The following is a 14,735-nucleotide window of genomic DNA, read 5'->3' as shown; positions in this document are numbered from 1 at the left end:
CCCCCCCCCTAAAACACAATTATCAAGTTCACTCTCTCTCTCTCTCTCTCTTATGACAAAGGCAAAACAAGTACGTGTGATTCTAGCATATAGAGAAATACACAGAAACGTCTAGCATTTCTTCTTCTTTAACCCGTTACTTCAGATTCAAACGCATTGAAAGATTGTTCAAAGTCAATATATCTTAATGATTTTTTGGAATATTATAACTGAAGATTTTTGGCACATTCTTAAAAATAGATATTTATTTATTTAATAAATTTAAATGTTATTATTCCGCAATTCTTTTAGTTAAAAAAATCTACGCAAGCAGAGGTCAACTTAATTGATTCGTAACCAATTGATCTTTTATAATAACGCCCACGTCCAAATAATGTATAAGAGAGATTAAGAGGATAATTAATTAAAAAAAAAAAACAAATGAATTTTTCACACTAGTGCTCTTCTCCTCACCTCAGTGCGTGTTTCCGTAAAGCTTATAATTTTTTTTTTAATTTTTCTGGGTGGCGAGAAACCAAGAGAAAATCTCGTGACCTTTTGTTCTCTCTCTCTCGGGAGCGCACACAAATCTCTCCTTTCTTCCTCCCATCGATGTAACACAACCGAGACACACCCTTGTGCCTAGTGGTGATAGCGATCGAGGAGAAGGGAGGGAGGGAGCACGAGATCTCGATTCCCCCAATACACGTAGGCCTCTCTCTTGTTCCCTTTCTTATTCAATTCCTTCGTTTCTCTCTGTCTCCCTCCCCCTTTTGCCGAACATTTCAGTTTTGTTTCGTGTTTTATTACACGACAACTCTGCATCCAACCGTTTTCAGTTTCTGGGTTTTGTCTGTTTCGTAAATTTGAATATCTCTTTCTCTGTCACTTCTTTAATCTTTTTTTAATAAAGCTGTGATTTTTATCTATATGTTTTGATTCATTTCGTATAAAGCTTTGATTTTTATATTAATCATGAGTAGGGGGAGGGAGCCACAATGCATATGAATCCTATCTTGAAGCTGGCTCTCGTGTGGTTTATACTTCTCGCCTCAGGTTTGTATAGAGAGAGAGACTTGTTTGATTCTCCTACTTTGTTTCCTCATGTTTATTTCTAACTGACATGTTATATTATATCATATATATATCATCAGTTCTTGTCTCCTTTGCGGAGCTTGAGTTTGGTCATTGCGAGAGAGTTGTGAAAGAGTGGGCGGATACTTCTTCATCTCGTGAAGAACATCCTCCTAACATAGACAAACGCTCGCTTCAGGATCTGCTCTTCTTTCTCCACGTCCCCCGAACTGGTGGCAGGACTTATTTCCACTGGTGATGATCTCTCTCTCTCTCTCTCTCTTACCAAAAGTGTGTGTTTTTTTTAGTTAATTCAAAAAGATTTGTATTTAATTGACACTTTGTTTTTGGTAGTTTCTTGAGGAAGTTGTATGATAACGCTGAGGAGTGTCCTCGCTCTTACGACAAGCTCCATTTCGATCCAAGGTATCATCTTACGATTAGATATAACTTAGCAGAGACATGAGATAGTAACTTAGCAAATGTTACTGACTGACATTTTTGTAGGAAGCAAAAGTGCAAGTTGTTGGCCACGCATGATGATTATAGTTTAATGTCTAAGCTTCCGAGGGAGAGAACCTCGGTGATGACAATAGTCCGTGACCCTGTCGCTCGTGTGTTGAGCACTTATGAGTTTTCAGTAGAGGTAGCAGCTAGGTTCTTGGTGCATCCCAATTTAACTTCTGCGACAAGGATGTCTGGTCGCATCCGCAAGAATAATGTGATAAGCACGCTTGACATATGGCCATGGAAGTACCTTGTTCCATGGATGAGAGAAGACCTTTTTGCTCGGGTATGTCCAAACCAATCCCATTCCATCTTGTTTTTGTTGCATATAAATTATAATAGGCCTGCTGATTCGGTTAGTTCGGGTTATTCAGCTAGTTCGGTTCAACATAAATCTTACCGAACTAACCTAAAATAAATTTATGTTCGGTATTCGGTTAGTTCGATTTCTTGGAAATCCTACCAAAGTTTTTGATTTTGTTAAAATTCCGGATAAATTCGGTTAATTTGGTTCATGTTTTTGGTAGTTTTTTTTTAAAGAACCGAAAATTGAAGTTTTTTTAAGAAAAATCTACCGAATCAAACCGAACTTCTCACCAAACTAACCAAATTTCGGTTCGGTTCGGTTCAAAATCCCAGGCCTAGTTTCATACATAACTATCCACTGAAGCTTGTTTGTTACTCGTGCTTGGCCTTTTATTAGAGAGATGCACGAAAACTTAAGGGAGTAGTTATCATTGAGGACGACAACCCGTATGACATGGAGGAGATGCTTATGCCACTGCACAAATATCTTGATACCCCTACTGCTCATGACATAATCCACAATGGAGCAACCTTTCAGGTACTTTTTTCATGTTTCTTTGTTTTTTGATTTTTTTCAAGTAACTGATTTAGAGAATCTCCAGAGCATTTTCATATCATTTCACAGATTGCAGGATTGACAAATAATTCGCATTTATCAGAAGCCCACGAGGTTCGGCATTGTGTGCAGAAGTACAGAAACCTCGGTGAGCCTGTTCTCCAAGTTGCCAAGGTAGCTAGCTTCACTCTGTTCTTCTTCATCATAATGGACTGTATCTTGGTATGGTTCTCTTCTGTAAGCTTGTTTTGATCTTGCAGAGAAGGTTGGACAGCATGTTGTATGTTGGACTGACAGAAGAGCACAGGGAATCTGCATCACTTTTTGCCAATGTAGTGGGCTCTCAAGTGCTTTCTCAATTGGTTACATCAAATGCAACTGCAAAAACCAAAACTACTAAATCAGGTTGGTGTCATCTTTCAATTTTCTTTATAAAGACTGCTCTTTTGTCTGTGGAGAACCTAGGGCATCCGCATTAGTGAGTCTCTCGGTACAGTCTCTCACCAATTATATTAAGATTTAATTGGAGAGTCTCTCAGAAAAGCTTGCCAGAGTTTCTCTCAGCCTTTTCTGAAAGACTTTCTAATTAAATATTAATATAATTGGTGAGAGATATTGATGAGAAGAAACTCACCAATGCGGATGAGTCAGTGATAATGAGAGTTCCTTTGGATACAAACTTGTACTTGCAATCATAAAAATTCTCAACCTTATTTTTCTTGATGCTCCAGAAGCAAGTGTTACAGTTTCAGAATCTGGATCAGATAAGAGTGAAATTCAGGTGAACTCATGTTCCTCAATGTAATAAAGTTATTTTTACTCGGCTGTAAAACTGTGATTTTATTGCTGAGAATGTCTGACACTTTGCAGAATGGTACATCTGATAAGATAGAAGCTAAGAGTGGAAATGTAAGTAACTTTCCTTATAGTATTTATGATCAACGTGTGTGAAGTGGTGTGATTTTTTATGTCTGTTGTATACAATTTTAGATGACGGTGAAAACCTTAATGGAAGTCTACGAGGGATGCATTACTCATCTAAGAAAGTCACAAGGAACCAGACGGGTCAACTCCTTGAAGAGAATATCCCCAGCAAATTTAACCAGAGGGGTAAAAAAAAAAAAAATGTGCATGATATTTAAACCAGTAAAGTAAATGAGATTAATCTAAATCTTTTTGATAATGCATTTTACAGACGCGCACAAGAGTTCCTAACGAGGTCATTCAGCAGATCAAATCGCTTAACTATCTAGATGTGGAGCTTTACAAGTATGCTAAAGAAATCTTTGTCAAAGAACATGAACTTGTGTCGAAGAAGATGGTTTCAACTGTAAGTCCCTCTTTGTTTGATCCAAAAGATTCACATCTTGCAATGGAACTAGCTGGCTCAGAGTTTCTCATTCACAATGTTTGTTGTTGTTGAATGTGCAGTCTAAGAGAAGCATTGCTGATCTGCAGAACGTATTTGGAGAAATGGAGGGTGAGAAGCTGTGGAAGTTTGTATCAGTGGCGTTGATGCTTTTACTGCTCTTCCTCTTGTATCTATTTGTAAACGCTAGAAGGAGAATAACCTCTAAGGTTAAGATTTGATTATTCTCACTTTTTTCTTTTGGGCCAAATTCAGCAATTAGGAGAAGCTTCTGGGTATAATTGTAATATTCTATTTGTTTTCTTTTCGTGGAAAAGAGAAAGTTTTGGGTGTTGCCTTAAAAATGAAGAATCTGAAGCAAAGCCCATATCTTCTTTCTTTTAGAAAGGCTAAATAATATAACAAAAGTCAAAACTATGTGCTTCTTTTTATACACCTTTTTAAAAAAAAAACTTCAAGGAATATTTGAATTTGATCCAGGCTAAGAGTTGGGATGATCGCCTATAATGAGAGTATATATAAGGCTATTTATAATCTAAATTCTTAATTTAAGTTAAAACCTCTATTATATGATTTTCACGATAAAAATGATCCTTTCAGAATTTATTAGACTAGGAGTTATAAACAAGCAACAAGTTTCATATGAAGTTCATTAGATTTTTCATTTTAGAATGTACTAACTAGTTCGAATTTGAATGTAATTTTTTTTACGCAGTTTGAATGTACTATTTTTATTGCCATCATAGAAATATATACTAAAGATGGAAAAAATGAATACGGTTTGTATAAACAAATGCAGAAAATATACACACCCACATGAAATTTGGTTTTCTTCACGATGCAGAGTGACGCAACATGCGGAAACTTGAGATTCAAAAAATATCGATGTTAAAACAAATATCATGATACTTATTCTAATTGTTTTTTTGGACGTCAATGTCAAGACCATATGATGAATTGGAATGATATGATTTTAAAAGAATAATTGATAGGAAGAACACATCATGTGGAAGATGGGAAGTAAAGAGTTAGGCAAGGGACCCACTTTCCCATGAGGAAACGCCATAATAATTGTTAAAATTTTCGGTTCTCGTCTCGTAATCGTCGGTGATCTCTCCATTTCACTTTGACAATATCTTCCATATACTAAAGTTTTAGTAATATGTAATTATTAAAACCTCCTCTGACTTGTTATCGGTTTGCTTAACTTCATTTAACCAGCAACCACACAAAAAAATAATAATAGATCTGATCTACGAACGAACCATCATCATATCCTTGTTCAAGGTTTCTGCATGTGCTCCTCTATGACATTTTGTATTTCCTTCTAAACTATTATTCTATACAATCATTTTCTTCTGTATTTATATCTTCATTTGACTATTACCTTCTTCTTTTGTTTGTCAAAGCATATTTATTTTACCCACTTATCAAAAAAAAAATTATTTTACCAGTTATATTCCTCATTAATCCAGATCAAACTTTTACTGCCATTTTTTCATATACGATTCATTCAAATGTCCATATAACATGAATGAAAAGATATTTATGTACTGCAGAAGAGGTTACATTTGTACCAGAACGTGTTGAACTGAATTTATTCAGTTAAGTATGCGTCGGTTAATGTATTTATTAATTAGGTAAGGGGAAAAAAAAACAGTATTCAGTGAGTGAGTTACTCCAAAGGTGCAAGTAAAGACGCGTATTTTTTTTGACTCCCAGAAAAAAACCAAAAAAATCAATTACGGATTTTCTTTAAAGTTAAGAAATGTCGAGATGAAAAGCAGTTTCCATAGTTTTACGTTTTTTTTCTTTATCATATTTTTTTGATCTTTTTTTTTTCTTAAAAAAAGAACTCCCATATCAACCTTCCTCTCCATCTCTCACTCTGTTTCTCATCTTTAAGCTTTTATTTTATTTTTATCTCTCCCAAAATTGTGAGCCTGCAAATCCCTTCTAATTTTGGTAAAACTCGATACGCAATCGTACGTCTCTCTGTGTAGTCCCATACTATACAAAAAAGGTTTGAACGTCTTTCTCTCTTCGGTTTCTTCACGTGAAAACATTTCTCTTTGTGTTTATATTTCATGCTGTTCCATTTTTTTCTGTGTGTTCAACGTTTTGGAAAATGTAATTTGTTCGGTCCGTGTTACTTTGTTTGGTGTGGGAAAATGCGACCGACACTTCTCTCTCTATCTCTGTGGTTTTAAAAAACTCAGTGATGAAGAAATACTAATAATAATATCTTTCTACATTTAAATGTCGCCATTTTTAAGTATGGTGCATTTAATTGCTGGTTAAGGCTCATATCACATCAAAATTACATACACCTGTTTACATTTCTCTGTGTGATTTTTTAGGTAGTTATGAACTGGTTACCAGAGGAGGAGTTCAAAGGTCTCTCGGACAATTTCTTTGATGATTTCATCAACCATATCGATTTTCCGCTAGAAGACATCGATACCACCAATGGTGAGGGAGGAGATTGGGACGCCAAATTTAAAGAACTCGAGCCTCCTCCCATGGATATGTTCACCACTTTTCCCTCTGAGCTCAACTCTTGTGGCGTTGCCAGCAAGGCCGGGATAAAGAAGAACGTATCTGTTTTGGTGAGTTCTTCGTTGTTCCCAATAAAGCACTCGCTTTGTTTACGCTACTTGCGGCATAATCTAACAAGGAATATGCATATCACGTGATAGATTAGGTGGTTGTGCGTTTCATTCAAGCTGATATTATGTAACGTATTTACTTTTTTCGATGTTTCACCGCCTTAGAGAAGTGAATGTGAAGTAAAATATTAGCACCAAAAAAAGAAAGAAAAGAGTGTGAGTAAAATAATGCTTTATTAATTCAGTTATGCATATTACTTAGATATTTATATATTTACACTCACACTTTCAAATCTCGCCTCTGCAGTTTAATAAGCAAGTCTTTGTGATAATATTATTAATATCTAATGATAATGGTCTAATATTCTTTCATGGGTGCAGAAACAGTCTGATGCTTCTGCAGCCTTGTCTGGCATAAACGACACTCTTAACCAATCTTCGTCACATCCTGATGTCAAAGTCTCTAAGCTGTTTCAGTCTTCAAGCCCAGTGTCAGTTCTTGAGAGCAGCGACGGTTCTTTCTCGCCACCAAACTCCACTTCTCTGAGATTGACTTTCCCTGTGAAAGGCTTGAGAAGCAAGCGCAAACGCCCCACTACACTGAGACGTAGACACCTCTACCCGTTTGAGCCGGAGAAGTTAACCCCGGGGGAATCCAAGTCCGAGACTTACTATTCTTATGAGAAACATGCCAAGAAGAAACGAAAGATTTTCACCACCAACCACACAGTGTCATCCAGTTCAGAGGCAATAGACTCTGATGGGGTAGTCAGGAGATGCACTCACTGTGAGACAACCAAGACTCCTCAGTGGAGGGAAGGACCCAATGGGCCAAAGACCCTCTGCAACGCTTGTGGGGTCAGGTTCAGATCTGGCCGTCTAGTTCCAGAGTACAGACCAGCTTCAAGCCCGACCTTCATCCCATCTGTGCATTCAAACTCACACAGGAAGATCATAGAGATGAGGAGTAGGGAAGGTGATCAGTTTGGCAAGAGAGCAGTGTAGTTTTGAGTTTGGTCTCTGAAAGTTGATGATCCACAGAAATGGGAACTCGCTGCAGGAAGAGATGATATACAAAGTAGGGTGTTAGTGACTGTTTTAAATAAATTAATGAAGAGAGTTTAGAGGTATATTATTACAGTGTTGTTTTATTATGTATCTTTTATCTTATACTGGTCTGTTCCATTTGGCAAGCAGTACGTTTGCAGATAAACATTTGGCTTGACAACATCAGAAACCTTATAATAAAATAAAAGAGTAGAAACAGTTTTTTTTTCTCTCTTTTCACCGAGGAAAGAAAGGCTCTCTTAAACCAAATTTCAACTAAAAAACAAAAGTTTTCTTACACAAACACTCTCATACAAAATCATTAATGTACAAGATTAACTGATTTGTTTTCACTCCAAAACTCCGACTTCTTGATCAACTTTCCAGTAATTGTTATCGTTGAACTCCTTCACTCCCCTACTTTCCTCCTCAGCCTTTTGGTTCTCAACCGTCTCCATCTTCCTCTTCATCGCTCCAGCTTCTCCTACTGTCCCTTCTTTCATCGCTTGCTCCATCGCTTTCTCTGTCCCTTCTGCTTCCACTCCCACAAACTCCACATCCTTCTCGAACAGCGATTTTTCTGTTGGTGACGACGACCCGTTTTGAATCACAGGTTCGGTTTTTGCCTCCGGCATTGGTATGTCGAGGTTCATCATGTTTTTGCTGTCATCATCAAGGAATGGGTTCAGACCAGTGCCACTCACTTGCCTATCGGATGATGGCTCGCTCCACCCAACCCATTCGGGTGGCTGTTCTGCTAAAGCTTCTTTGGTTTTCTCCAACGTGTTGAAGTCGAAGAACCCCATTGGATTCTCCATTTGGAAGTTGGTTTCAGCTGCGCTATCCTTTGGATTCCTGGTTAGATCATCGTCTTCTTCTCCAACAACCACCTCGTCGTCGTCGCTGCTGCTAGTGTTGGCATTGAAGGCTCTGTTCAGTTCCTCGTCCTGTAATGTATTGGAACCTGCTGCGTCGGAGGGCGTGCTGCCGAACCTGTTGTCTTGGAATGTGAACCAATCTGAATTTGTAAACAAGCTGCGGCAGAGTAATGAGAAAGATTCAAATCATTAATTCTATCAGCAAAATGTTAAAAAACTGGGGTTAAAGCAAAGGATGTGAGGACACTAGAATCAGTAGAGAAAATAAGAAGAAGAATAAACTCACCTTCCTTGGTCATCTCCGAGTCTTAAGGATGAAATTACTACTTCAGCAGATTCATCGTCGAAGTACACATCCTGTGTAGTACGAACAAACACCAATTTTCAAAAACAATGTTATTGAGATACATCCCTGTATGTATCAATCATGGTGTAAAAAAAAGGTGGGAAGAGGAAGTGTGTAAGACTTACATCATCATCTCTGTCCAGAGCATTGTGGTCCTGACCAGAGAAGATTCGAAGAAGATAAATTCAGTACCAGTTAAATCGTTCGTAAATGAGGGAAAAAATGGGTACTAGGATGAGAATACACCTCTTCATTGTCATCGTTTCCATACATTTTATACGTAAATGCTTGGCTCAAATTATTGGCCAGAGCCGCAACATCGTAATCCTTGTCTTCCTCATCGCTATCTCTTGTCCTATCTTGTATTGTGGTTGGGCGCCTACATTTAACAGTGGTTTAGGAATATTTATAACCAAGAGTGAATATAAAATTTAAACCGGACAAGCCCGTGAATATTCATATGTAGCAGTGACTGATCATGTTGATGGTTATTATATGATTAGTGAGCAAAAGTAATGGACGTACCCGCATCCCCATCTGTAGACATTCTCAACAGTGTTGCGCTCCTGCAGAACGCTACCTTGCCACTCATTCCATTCGCTGTTTTCCTAAAGATTTGAGAGTGAACAAAGGCCAGTCAGCAAGCATGAAAAGTGCGCTGAGTGCGAGGACACCTCATTGCAAGACTCAACTAATGGTTTTATATTCCATGTGGACTGACAAAAAGGAGGCAGAAGAAAAACTACACAGCAAGAGATTGTACTACCAACCTGAAGGTATGCCTTTAGCTGGTCATTGCTGTTACTCAACTGACCAATTTTATTTGATATTCTTGTGATGTGTCCAATATATCCCACTCGAGGGGGTTTCTTCCCAGTTGCTGCTACAGTAGGCTACCTCACACAAAAGACAAAGGAAATGGCAAAGAGTACTGGTTAGGTAAATGAACTTTGGAGCAGTGAATCAATGGCTCTAACCTGGCTTCCTTAACATGACACTATGTCATATACCAATGATCAGTTTAAACTTTGTGAACATAGCAAATGGAAATACCTGGCTATCACCTGAGAGATCCGAGTCCCTGTCTGAAGCGAGGAATTTTCCAATCATATTGCATTCTCGGAGAATATGGTTAACCATCAAATCGCTCTTGTTTTCCAGACAAGAAAGTATTATAGTCTCCACTTGATGATGCAGAGCGTTACTGAACGGGTACCTTCATATGTTGACAGTGTTTGATTATTTAAAATAATAGTAGAAAACGCAACCCTGAGATCAAGAGTTTGAAGGTTAGTGAATGCCTACTCAAAAAATAGATCAATGGTTCTTTTGATTATTCCTGAAGTAGCTAACTCCTTCTGTGCAGCTTCACTTCCAGTTCTCAACAAAACTGCAATAAACTCCACAATCTGAAAGAAAAACAATAGGGACACTGAGTTTAATTAAGTATATACTTTATATATTAAAAAGCAGAGTTGCTGTCGTAGAACTACAACTTTTGGATCAGACCTTTAGACGATGCTTTCCAAGAGGAGGCCTCAGTTCACCATATGTTGTAGGCAATACTGTGCTGTCAGATGCTACATTGAGAAGCATAAGCAAGTCGCCTGCAGAAAAAAGACATTGATCATTAAGGCCATTGAATACGTAAACCCTGATTTGGAATACTTGTATGAGACAGTAGCCTACATATACAAGAAGTGCTACGAAAGTATTTCAAAACTTTATGGAATTGATGTGAAACCAGTTTCCTTTTAATCAATATAAACCAAAATTGAACTGACACCATAGGGACCAGCGAAAATCAAACATGACATGTAAATAGAGGTTAAATCCTCACAAATTGGAAGAAATATTACAAAAGAAAAAGGGTACTATTCTCCATTTGCAAAACCAGATTATGTGCATCCAATCCCAAAAGGGGCAAAAGTAATAATCTTGATAGTCATGTGAAGATATTACATCATATGATGATCCAACTTACTTAGTTTAGGCAGCATGGCACCAATAGTCTCCTGAGACACTGGGACGGGAGACTCGAACATCTGTTGACCTCTATAAGAATTGAACATAGATGATGACGGAGCTGATTTTCTCGGATCCAACAGAGAGGTGCATACTGAAAGCGAATGAACTAGACCCGATTTAGAGTGTGAGTCTTCAAAAGCATGACCAAATATCCTAGCAACGAAGCTGCAAAAAGAGGGAAAAGGTTGTACTGCCACGTGAAATACTTCTGTCTCAATATACTGAAGCAATATGAATCAATAATGCAATAAAAGATTACAAACCCAGGGCTCGAGAGTTGTGTAGCTAAAGCTGATGGTGCATTCCGAGAAATTGCACATAATGTTTCTGCTGCATTTGCCTGAACCTCCGGAGGACTCTGATTCAAGTTGGAAAGATTGCAATAAACTAAAAATATTAGATCAGAATGAAGTTGATAAAAGAAACTAGGAAAACCGGATCAGATATCCTAGATTTATCAAACAGAAAGTCACGAGACTCTCTTGTCTCTTAATGAATATAGAAACATCACCACTTACAGATGGGTCGAGTTTGTCCACGATCATTTCAAGTAAATTGTTATCTGCCAGCCATTGCATCACATCAAGAAAGTTGGGATAGACTTGATCATCCGCCCCAACCAAGCGAACCAAAACCTAGGCAGTATCACATAAATATTATTGCAAAAATGATCTCTGAAGCCACACCAAGTTGCACTGCGTCTAAACAAACCAATTACCTCCATGATGGATGTTATTCCAATCAAATCAACCAACTGGCAGAGAACACTTTGATGCCCCTGTGATAATCAGAAGTAACATTAAGAACTGTAGCCAGTGTAGTTACCTCAACACAAAACAAAACATAAACAATTCAACTAATATTTGCTGAATTGTAGCCAGTGTAACGACAAAATAATTGCGAATTTGCGAAGAGTCATGTCAATCATATCTTCTTGCAATGCACTGAGTCGACAGAGATCTATATGCAAAGACTATAATGGAATATTTTATTAAAGTCATCTCATCTAAATCTTCAACCACCTATAGTTCAATCATATTTGACCCAGGCTTGATGGAAATGTGTCTACTTTTACTGTTACAGCTACACTAAAAATCTAGTCGTAAAACTCATGCCAAAAGAGGGAAAAGAAAATAAGATAAAAACATCCATTTAACTAGAAGTTATTACTTACTTTCACATAATTCATAAGCGCAGCAGTCTTTCTGACCATAAGGCAAATGACAACCTACACCAAACAGAGACAAGTAAGGTGACATAAGAACCATACCGGAAGTTGGGTAACACGTAAGCTTGTGTATTGTGAGAGGGAGTACCTTGCTGAAATAGCCTGCCAGCAATGCACTATGAGAACGACTTGGTTCCAGAAAGGAAAAAAGCAAGTCCATCAGCTGCGAGAGAAAATTAAGCCAACAAATGAGATCCCGGGTAAGTTGGTAACAACCATAAAACATATCAAAGATGCACAAAAAAGTATGAACTGTCATTTGCAGGAAAGGTCAAATGATGAATGAATAACAAAAAAAGAAATACCTCTTCGTCATCCACCAAAGTTTTAAGAATAACATCAATTTCACATGTAAATACTTCACACGAGATGAACGGAAACCTAAGAGAAGAAGAAGCTATTTATTAGCTCGAGAGGAAAAAGAAAGAGTAAGACAAAGAAGGTAACACTCCAATGAAGCATATTATTACTTGAAAGCACGTTTACTATCATCAGCATCATTTGGAGGCTCTTCAACGATATACCGCAACAACTGCTCCACTTGAGCTTTATCCCTTAGACTGCAAACATCAATAATAATACACAATAAATAAAGCTTTCCCCCAAGAAAATATGATTCTATGAAACAGCAAAATTATTAAATGATTAAAAACAAACTTACAAATTAATGAGGCGGCTATTCAAAGCCTTGCATTCTTGGATAATCTCTTCCTCATCAAGAAGCTCTTCCAAGGTGAAACTCTCTTTGTCTAGTACCGTCTCCACCTAGGTGGTTCGTAACATAAATGGAATAAACATCAGCAAACAAACAAGAACGCAGCGAAATCATTCAGAAAACTAAAATTAAGCGAATCTAATTTCAATATATCGATTTCTCAAGAAAAAAAAAAAAGAGATATAAAAATCAATTTCAAGGGGAAATCAGTTAAACTCACCGGAGAAGATGCAGAGAGAGAAGTGAGCTTCCAGAACATGGCTGCTGCGAGGGAGGAGCTGAGCTGAGAGAAGCTTCGCCGTAGTAGCTGAAGAAAGGATGAGAAGAGCTTGGCTAGATCCGCGCCTTAGAACCCTAGGAGTGAGTCTTAAGGTAATCGCGCTTATTCGCAGCGATTTCGTCTGGGAGGAGCTGAAAAACCCTAACCGATCCGATCAATCAAAAGAGAGAGAGATCCTGATGGGAGTAGTCGAGAGAGCGACGGATTACAGATCCAAGTTTTTGAAAAAAATTTGCATAAAACAAGGGGAAAAATGAAAAATGGGGAAACTTATTAGGCGTATTATTAATTGTTTCTGTAACTTATAAAAGAACTTGAGTGTGTGTTAATTAATAATTAATGGTTTAATTGTTTTTTTTTTTTGAAACACCGATTATATTAAAAGAACGAGAAGTTAGTTGAGGGCATTAACACTTCCATCAACCACAAATTGTCCCGATGCAGTCAATGCATTTTTGGCTAAAGCATCCGCAAACATGTTCCTCTCACGAGGGATCCACGCGAAACACACAAACTCAAAAGCGGAAATACAAGAAAAGATATATGCGACAACTCCATGAAGCTCTGAATCAATCGCTTCCGAATTGATTATCTTGATTAATTGGGCAGAGTAGACTCAAATCGCACCTTCCTGATCTGTGATCTTTGGCACAGCATCACCGCATTCCGTAGAGCTAGGGCTTCAGCCATCAACGGCCTGGTTACGAAAGGTACATGTTCTTTGTAAGCCTGATTCTGTGGCTGAGCTAGGAGAATCCAACCTAAGCCTGCAGCCTGCAGCCTGCTTGTTCTCATCCCACGCCGCATCTGATCTCACCACTGTCGTTCCGTCCGGGCTCAGTTGCTCGCTTCTTTGTCCTCCCTTGTGTGCAGTCTTCTCCAGTCTCCGATCTGTGCTCTATTCTCTTGCCAACACTATAGACGTTGTCAGCACCTCTTCAGGAGAGAGTGCAAATCCCTCAAACACGAAACGGTTTGGGCTTTCCAAAGATTACATAGGATCCATGGGAATAAAGAGCCAGTTGTCGCCCCCGATGGAGGTAGGCACTTGATTGCACAGAGATCGCTCTAAGAAGCTCCCAATTCTACCATTCCACTACATTCCACTTCCCTAACCAGAGGGGCTAGTCTCCACACTTTTCGGGCAAAAGGGCATTGGAAAAGTAGATGAGTGATAGATTCAGTGCATCCGCATCTCTTACAGCGAGGGTCAATAGGAACTTGTCTAGCAGCGAGCCGTTCTCCCACCGGTAATGCTCCTTTTAATACCTTCCTTCCAAATAGTTTCACTTTCGAGGCGCAGTCCAAGTTCCATATGTTTTTGGTCCAGTTGAAGTCATGTCCAATAGGTTCTCCCTCTCTGCCATTCTCATCCTCAACAGCAATATAGTATCCAGATTTGACAGAGTACTCACCTGTCTTAGTTCCCAGCCACACTAACTTGTCCGGAGCCCCCGTTAGACTCTGCTTTATGCTGAGTATTTGATCTTCATACATAGGGAGGAGGAGTTGAATTCTCTCTCTATTCCATTGCTGTCCCCCTGGTACCATCAGGTCTGCTACCGTGAGTTCCACTGCTTGCTCTCCCGGGGGTCCCATTGGTCTTGCTTGTTTGCTCATGGAGAGCCAAGGATCGCGCCACACATTGATAGATTTTCCATCTCCGACTGCCCAACCCAGGTTTTTCAGTAGAAGGTCTCGGCCAAGCAGCACACTCCGCCATCCATGTGACATGACTGATGCTTCTGTGGCGGTGAGGATGGACCCTCCAGGGCAGTACTTTCCCAACAGCGTTTTACAGAGCAGGCTGTCT

General features: G+C 38.7%; 3 protein-coding genes across 5 annotated transcripts; 2 read left to right on the top strand and 1 right to left on the bottom strand.

The window, feature by feature from the left end:
- The first annotated feature begins 450 nt into the window (after nucleotides 1–450).
- Nucleotides 451–4,135, top strand: LOC106343721 (protein-tyrosine sulfotransferase). The gene is made up of 13 exons (XM_013783012.1): nucleotides 451–687; nucleotides 963–1,035; nucleotides 1,134–1,308; nucleotides 1,408–1,479; nucleotides 1,561–1,846; nucleotides 2,264–2,404; nucleotides 2,492–2,596; nucleotides 2,683–2,827; nucleotides 3,154–3,203; nucleotides 3,293–3,331; nucleotides 3,413–3,532; nucleotides 3,618–3,752; nucleotides 3,854–4,135. Exons 2-13 carry the CDS (start codon nucleotides 978–980, stop codon nucleotides 4,010–4,012), a joined length of 1,485 nt encoding a protein of 494 aa, XP_013638466.1. The 5' UTR covers nucleotides 451–687; nucleotides 963–977; the 3' UTR covers nucleotides 4,013–4,135.
- A 924-nt stretch (nucleotides 4,136–5,059) lies between these two features.
- LOC106295003 (GATA transcription factor 11-like) lies at nucleotides 5,060–7,676 on the top strand. Of its 3 annotated transcripts, none has more exons than XM_013730745.1 (3): nucleotides 5,060–5,078; nucleotides 6,152–6,400; nucleotides 6,782–7,676. In XM_013730745.1, the coding sequence occupies exons 2-3, from the start codon at nucleotides 6,158–6,160 to the stop codon at nucleotides 7,403–7,405; spliced, it is 867 nt and encodes a 288-aa protein (XP_013586199.1). In that variant the 5' UTR covers nucleotides 5,060–5,078; nucleotides 6,152–6,157; the 3' UTR covers nucleotides 7,406–7,676. The 3 variants fall into 3 exon arrangements, with proteins under 3 accessions (XP_013586199.1, XP_013586200.1, XP_013586198.1); XM_013730746.1 differs by lacking the exon at nucleotides 5,060–5,078 and adding an exon at nucleotides 5,603–5,814 and having other exon boundaries at nucleotides 6,788–7,676; XM_013730744.1 differs by lacking the exon at nucleotides 5,060–5,078 and adding an exon at nucleotides 5,612–5,814.
- A 26-nt stretch (nucleotides 7,677–7,702) lies between these two features.
- LOC106295001 (serine/threonine-protein phosphatase 6 regulatory subunit 3) lies at nucleotides 7,703–13,189 on the bottom strand. The gene is made up of 19 exons (XM_013730743.1): nucleotides 12,863–13,189; nucleotides 12,589–12,692; nucleotides 12,398–12,487; nucleotides 12,233–12,308; nucleotides 12,016–12,090; nucleotides 11,874–11,927; nucleotides 11,418–11,477; nucleotides 11,218–11,334; nucleotides 10,963–11,057; nucleotides 10,656–10,864; nucleotides 10,181–10,278; nucleotides 9,977–10,080; nucleotides 9,725–9,887; nucleotides 9,442–9,564; nucleotides 9,197–9,279; nucleotides 8,918–9,050; nucleotides 8,797–8,826; nucleotides 8,612–8,682; nucleotides 7,703–8,482 (listed from the first exon to the last, which is right to left on the bottom strand). Exons 1-19 carry the CDS (start codon nucleotides 12,899–12,901, stop codon nucleotides 7,798–7,800), a joined length of 2,409 nt encoding a protein of 802 aa, XP_013586197.1. The 5' UTR covers nucleotides 12,902–13,189; the 3' UTR covers nucleotides 7,703–7,797.
- Nucleotides 13,190–14,735: the final 1,546 nt, after the last annotated feature.

This window comes from Brassica oleracea, chromosome C5 (genome assembly GCF_000695525.1).
Source record: "Brassica oleracea var. oleracea cultivar TO1000 chromosome C5, BOL, whole genome shotgun sequence".
Taxonomy (NCBI): Eukaryota; Viridiplantae; Streptophyta; class Magnoliopsida; order Brassicales; family Brassicaceae; genus Brassica; species Brassica oleracea.
Note: the sequence above shows the minus strand (reverse complement) of the source record. Positions and strands in the feature narration are given on the sequence as shown.